We start from the raw sequence: 7,558 nt of genomic DNA, 5'->3' as shown, positions 1-7,558 counted from the left end.
ATTTTTTTGACAATATCTTTCACAGAGCATAAGTTTTAATTTTAATGAAGCATAGCTTATCAATTATTTAGTTCATAGATTGTGCTTTTGGTGTCATATCTAAAAAGTCATTCAAACCCAGGGTTATCTAGATTTTCTACTGTGTTAACTTCTAGGAGTTTTATAGTTTTATGGTAAAAATGTTTTACTTTTAGGTGTATAATCCACTTTGAGTTAATTTTTGTGAAGGGTGAGAGGTTTGTGTCTAGATTTATTTTCTTGACTGTAAATATCTAGTGGGTCCATTATTATTTGTTGAAAAGACTGTCTTTTCTCTACTGTATTTTCTTTGCTCATTTGTCAAAGTTTGGTTGATTATATTTGTATGGTCTATTTCTGGGCTCTTTATTCTGTGTGATTGATTTATTTGTCTCTCAGCAATACCGTACTGTCTTAATTATTGTAGCTTTATAGTAAATCTTCAAGTTGGATAGTGTCATTCCTCTGACTTTGTTCTTTTCCTTCAGTATTGTGTTGGCTGTTTTGGTTCTTTTGTCTCTCCATATAAGCCTTAAAATCAATATCCACAAAATAACTTCCTGGGATTTTGATTTGGGATTACATTTAATCTATAGATCAAGATAGGAGGAACTGGCACTTACCAATATTGAGTCTTCCTATCCATGAACATGGAATCTCTCTCATTTTAGTTCTTTGATTTCTTTCATCAGAGTTATGTAGTTTTCCTCATATATAGATCTTTTATATATTTTATTAGATTAGCATTTTATTTGGGGGGGTGCTAATGCATTTCATCTCATTTCAAGGGGATGCTAATGTAAATGATATTGTATTTTTTATATTAAATAAATCTTGTTCATTATTGGTATATTAACCTTGTGTCCTAGAACCTTGCTATAATTGCTTATTACTTCCAGGTGGATTACTTTTTGTCAATTCTTTCAGATTTTCTACACAAACATTCTTTTTGAAAAGATTTGGGGAGAGAGGACATCCTTACCTTGTTTATAATCTTAGGAAGAAATCTTCTAGTTTTTTACTGTTAAGTATGATGTTAGCTGTAGATTTTTAAAAAATAAATGTTCTTTATCAAGTTAAGGAACTTCCCCTCCATTCTTAGTTTGCTGAGAGTTTTTGTCATGGATAGGTGTTGAATTTTTTGAAATGCTTTTTCTGCATCTATTGATATGATTATATGATTTTGGGTGGTTTAGCTTCTTGATATTAGTTGATTTTCAAATATTGAACCAACCTTGCAACCTAGAATAAATCTTACTTTGTTGTAGTATATAATACTTTTCATACATTGTTTAATTTGATTTGCAAATGTTTTGTTGAGGATTTTTGCATTTGTGTTCATGAGAGTTATTGGTCTGTAGTTTTCTTGTTAATTTATTTTTCTGTTATTGTTATTTAGGGTAATGCTGCCTTCATAGAAAGAGTCTGGAAGTATTTCCCTTGCTTCTGTCTTCTGGAAGAAGATTGTAGAGAATGGTGTAATTTCTTCCATAAATACTTGGTAGAATTCACTAGCGAACTTATTTGGCCTGATACTTTCAGTTTGGGAAGGTTATGAATTATCAATTCAATTTCTTTAATAGATATAGCTTATTCAGATTGTCTGTTTTTTCTTTTGTGAGTTTTATCAGGTTGTGTCTCTCCAAGAATTGGTCCATTTCATCTAGGTTATCAAATTTGTGGACATGGAGTTGTGCATAGTATTTCTTTCATATTTTTTTGCCATCTGTGGGATGATTTCTGATAGTAATTTGTACCTACTCTCTTTTTTTCTTAGTTAGCCTAGCTAGAGGTTGGTCTATTTTAATGATATTTTCAAAGAACCAGCTGTAGGTCTTGTTAACTTTATCTATTGAGTTTCCATTGTCATTTCACTCATTTCTGTTCTAATTTAAAAAATTTTTTTCCTGCTTTAGATTTAATTTTCTGTTTTTTTTCTAGTTTCCTAAGATAGAATTTTAGATTATTGATTTTTATTTTCTAATATTTGTATTCAATGTTATACATTTCCCTGTAAGTACTGCTTTTGCTGAAGCTCACAAATATTGATAAGTTGTATTTTTATTTTCATTTAGTTAAAAATATTTTAAAATTTATTTTGAGATTTCCCCTTTACCCATGTTTATTTAGAAATGTATTGTTTAATCTCGAAGTATTTTTGGAATTTTCCAACTGTTTTTCTGTTACCGATTTCTAGTTTAATTCTACTGTGGTCTAAGAGCATACATTGTATGATTTCTATTTTTTTAAGTATCTTAAAGTGTATTTTATAGCCCAAATGTGGTATGTCTTGATGAACAAGATATCTTTTTTTCATTGTACTGAATTAAAGACTCTTAGATTAATGAAGACATTTAAAAATAATTCTGTATTTCATCAGTGATAGAGGCTTAGAACTTTGTCTTTAGCTTACTTTATTATTTGTTATAATGGGAGAAAGTCTCACATTTGGTGCTCTTTTCCCATGTATGCTAACCTGTGTTTCAGAATGAGTCATATCTGGAAAATTTAGGCTATTCTCATAAAACGTTTATGCACATTAGTGAAGGTGTTCTACATTATAAACCTGTACATGTTTTTTTATATTAGCTGAAGTAACATGACACATCAGTTGGAAAGTTTTTAAATGAGGGGGAGGCATTTAACATTTCTGAGAGATTTGTAAAAATAAATTTTCATTATATTTTTAAAATGTGACAATTTTTTTTCTATCCCCTTTAGTTTTGTCAGCCCAGCGGGTGGCAGCTGTCCAGAGAAAGGAAGCAGCCAACATTTTTTGTGGTGGTCCTGACAGATATTGACTCAGATCGACATTACTGCTCATGCCTAACCTTCTATGAGGCAGAGATCAATCTTCAGGTACAACAACTTTTCTAGCCAAAGTACAGTCAAAGGGACAACAGTTAGGAATCTTTTTTTTTTTTAATGCCATATTTGTTTTTATTAGAACTGCCAGTATGAGTTCTGTGGGTTACTTTAAAAATACTGAATTACTATATTGTTGAGAGCAAGAAGAAAAGTTACATGCAAGTTTAATTGTTCTCTTCTAAAATATTGATTGTAATCTGAATACTTCTAAAAATAGCATATCTTTGAATTGGTTTATTAAGAATATTTGTGTCCTTTTATGGTGAACCTATAATTTTCCCGTCAGTCTTCTTCTGAGGTGCTCTTTCAGGATCATAGAGTATTTAAACAAAATGTTTATAGATGATTTATCACAATCTTTCATATTATCTTTGAAATACCCAAGTAAATGCTAACTCATTACTATTAGTGGTGGTAGCATCAAGATGGTGGAACTGAAGTTCATAGGCTAGAACTATAGAAATTAAAAATATTGAATTTTTCAGAGTGTTAGTTGGAGTTCTTAGTTTCAGACAACTGGATCTACTTTCTCTATGCAAAAAAAAAAAAAAAGAATTTATGACAACATATTGGATAGCTTATGTAATTTCATGGGTGAAGGGCAAGCAGGGAATTGATTCTGGGTACTGGAAACTGCCTAGCTTGGGGCTATTGTAGTAGAAACCATACTTTTTCCACCATTTACCACATGGGACTTATGATGATGGATACCAAACAATATAATTTTCATAGTGCCCTAAAAAATCCTGTCTCTCACATGCAGCCACATTCTCAAATTGTTGACTTCTGCTTTAAGTCTCTTATCAGTTGTTTCCTTGAGATAGTCAGATTGCTTGCAAATCCCACGCCCCAGTAAAGGAATAAGAAAAACCTTTTTTGTTGTTGTTATTTATTTGTTTGTTTGTTGTGTTTTCAAGGCTCTGTAGTCCAAGAAAGAAACTATAAAAGAATTTGGTTCAGTGAGCCAATTTGCATTGTTTTTTATACTTTCTGCTACATACAGGTAAATGAGTAACACCAACAGGGAAAAGGATTAGCTTGCTTTCTGAAATGACTTCACAAAGGAACATTTGTTGTTTTGTTTACTTTAATTAAATTCCAACATCTGAATTTTCTAGATGCAGAAATCAGATTTTCAGTACAAGAGGAGTACAAATCATGAAAGGTGATTTGTCTCACATTATCTAAGTTCATTAGACTGATGCATTAAAACCAACATGCTAGTTTATTAACTTACAGTGATAAGTTAAGAGGTTAAATAGAACAAAATATACATTATCTTGATTATCAGCACATTCTCTCCTCATCATAAGATCTTTATGGGAAGCCATATCAAAATCAGAAAGATTTTGATTGTGGAATTAAACTAAGGAATATTTAATGTCAAATATTTAACACCTGTCAGACTAACACAGCCCATTGTTTGTAACTGAAATTAGAGATTAAGTTGTCAATGAGAATAGAATATTTAAAAGTCTATGACTGTAGTCATTTCTGTCCTGAACAGTGTTTGGGTGGATGTTGCCAACAAATAGCTGATCGAATTCCTATTTTGATCAATTCAGTCTAAATAAGAGTGTTCCGTAGTTAAGAGCCTCTCTGTCTCTTTTAGGTGACCATTCATTTCTGTCTACGTTGATCTTTAGAATTTAAGTGAGTGCTGAGAATGCAGCATTTTTTTTTTAATTTCATATTTTTGAGAGTACTTCCTCACAACTCCCTAGAATTGTCTAATAAAACTAACTCCTTTCTCCTTTACTGCCAGCCCCTATTCCCCAAAGTAAACTAACACAAAAATAATACATTCAGACAGTGGAGAGATGGGGAGGGAGAGGGCGTTCCAGTCCATGATGGCAACATAAGAAGCTCCTGAAATCACTTCCTTTCATGGATGCACTGAATCTACAGCTACACATGGAGCAATTCCTACTTAAAGAAATTCAGAAATAGCTGAACAATTCTTACACATCAAGCAAACGAGAAAATACTCACACTGAAACGTGTAGGAAAAGCTGAGCCAGACTCTCACCATAAACCCCACCCCTGGTTCAGTGACAGGCAATCAGAAAGCAACTTACAACTTCCAGCTTCTTCCTGAGGCACGAAGAGTTTCGACCCAGTATCTATCCCCCAACTACTAAGACTTCCACCGAAAGAATGGGCCCCCAAAACACTTAGCTCTGAAAGCCAATGGGACTTGTGTTCATGAGATCTACCAGACTATGAAAAACAAAGAAAGCATTTGTAATGGGTTCGCAAAGATTTGCTGTGGCTGTCCCCTCAAGCTCAGCATGGTGGGAGCAGAGAGAAATGCCCATCTCCCAGTCTTTTTCTGAAAAAGTCCAATTTGCATACTTTAAAAGCTACTGCCTGAGGTTCATGTTTCTTATTTAGCTCACGTCTAGAGGATGATCAAGAGCTCAAGAAAGATTGAATGAAAGGTGTACCTCCTAAAAGAGGCTACTCCTTGAAAATTAAGAGAGATGGTTGCTTTATCTACTGCATAGGAACAAACACAGAAAGTCCAAGAAAATGAAGAAACAAAAGAGTATTTTCCAAATAAAAGAATAACATAAACTTCAGAAAAAGACCTTAATGAAATAGAAACAAGTGATTTACCTAATAAAGAATTCAAAATAATATTTATAAAGATGCTCACATGGCTCAGGAGAAGGATGGATGAACAAAATGAGAATTTCAGCAAATAAATAGAAAATATAAGAAAGTACCGAAAAGAAGTCAGAGCTGAAGAATAAAAAACTGAACTGAAAAATACAGTAGAGGAGTTCAGCAACAGACTAGATGAAGTGGAAGAAAGGATCAGTGAACTTAATGACAGGGCAATGAAAACCACTCATTTAAAATAGCAAAAAGAAAAAAAGAATGAAAAAGAGTGAAGATAGTTTAAGGTTCTTATAGGACAACATCACACAAACCAATATTCACATTATATGGTTCCCAAGAAGAAGAAGAGAGAAAGAAAGGAAACTTATTTGCAGAAATAATAGCTATAAACTTCCCTAACATGATGAAGAAAACAGACATCCAGATCCAGGAGGCCTAGTGAGTTACAAACAGGATGAACTCAAAGAGACCAACACCAAGACATATAATTACAGTGTCAAAAGTTTAAAAAAGGAAAGAATTTTAAAAGCGGCAAGAGATAACTTGTTTATAAAAGGGAACCCCCGCAAGACAAAGAGCAGATTTTCAGCAGAAATTTGGCAGGCCAGAAGAGAGTGGCTATATATAATGTAAGCGCAGAAAGACAAAAACTGACAACCAAAAATACTTGATCCAGAATGTTGTCCTTCAGAACTGAAAGAGAGATAAAGAGTTTTCCAGACACACAAAAGCTAAAGGACTTCATTACAAGAAATGTTAAAGAGGTTTCTATAAGCTGAAATGAAAGAGTGCTAATTAGTAACAAGAAAGCATATGAAAGTATAAATCTCACTTGTAAAGGTAAATATTTAGAAAATTCAGAAAAATTCAGAAAATCTAATGTTGTAATGGTGAGAGTTAATCACTTATAAAGCTAGTATGACGATTGAAAGACAAAAGTAAAAACTAAAATTACAATAATTTGTTAGTGGATACACAAGATAAAAAGATATAAGTTGTAGCATCAATACAGAAGGGAATGTAGAGCTTTAGAATATGTTCAAACTTAAGTTGTTATAAATTTAAAATAGACTTATAATGTTCAGTTGTTTTATATCAACTTCATGGTAACTGCAAAGCAATGGATAATGAAAAAGGAATCTAAGCATACCACACCATAAAATCACCAACTCACAAAGGCAGAGAGGAAGAGAGGAAGACAGGAACAGAAGAATTAAAAAAATAGCCAGGAAACAATGAACAATGAACTATCAAGCAATAGTAAGTACATACCCATCAATAATTACTTTAAATGTAAATGGACTAAATTCTCCAATCGAAACACAAAGAGTGGCTGAATGGATTTAAAAAGAGTTACAACTGTATGCTTCCTATCAGAGACTCACATCAGCTTTAAGGACACACATAAACTGGAAGTCAAGGGGTAAAAAAAGATACTGGAAATAAAAGAAAGCTAGGGTAACTATACTTATATCAGACAAAACAGATTTTAAGCCAAAAATCATAAGAGACAAGGAAGGTCATTATATAGTGACAAAGTAGTCAACAAACTAAGAGGATATAACAGTTGTAAATATTTATTCAACCATCATTGGAGCACCTAAATATATAAAGCAAATATTAAGAAGTGTGAATGGAAAAATCAACAGAAGTATGATAATAGTAGAGAACTTCAGTACCCCACATTCAATAATGGATAGATCATATGGACAAAATCAATGAGGAAAATGGTACTTAAGCAGTATGTTAGATCAGATGGACCTAACAGACATATATAGAATCTTCCACTTAACAGAAACAGAATATACTTTCTCAAGCACATTTGGAACATTCTCCAGGATAGATCATATGTTAGGCCACAAAGCAAGTCTTAATAAATTTAAGAGTATTGCAATAATATCAAGCATATTTTCTAACCACAAAAGTACGAAACTAGAAATCAATTACAAAAAGAAAACTGGAAAATTCTCAAGTATGTAGAAGTTAAAAAACATGCTCCTGAACAATCATTGGGTCAACAATAAACCAAAATAGTAATAAAAAAAAA

At 32.4% G+C, this 7,558-nt stretch overlaps 1 protein-coding gene across 4 annotated transcripts in view; it reads left to right on the top strand.

Moving 5' to 3' along the window:
• SBF2 (SET binding factor 2) overlaps window positions 1–7,558 on the top strand; it is a 379,135-nt gene that overhangs the window by 158,924 nt on the left and 212,653 nt on the right. For all 4 annotated transcript variants that reach the window (XM_011377248.2, XM_011377246.2, XM_011377247.2 and 1 more), the window contains exon 3: window positions 2,740–2,877. In XM_011377248.2, the coding sequence (XP_011375550.1) occupies window positions 2,740–2,877 (138 nt within the window). The remainder of the gene's footprint in view (window positions 1–2,739; window positions 2,878–7,558) is intronic.

This window comes from Pteropus vampyrus, unplaced genomic scaffold (genome assembly GCF_000151845.1).
Source record: "Pteropus vampyrus isolate Shadow unplaced genomic scaffold, Pvam_2.0 Scaffold307, whole genome shotgun sequence".
NCBI classification, from domain to species: domain Eukaryota; kingdom Metazoa; phylum Chordata; class Mammalia; order Chiroptera; family Pteropodidae; genus Pteropus; species Pteropus vampyrus.
The sequence above is the reverse complement of the archived record's forward strand: the minus strand, read 5'-3'. Positions and strand labels throughout refer to the sequence as shown.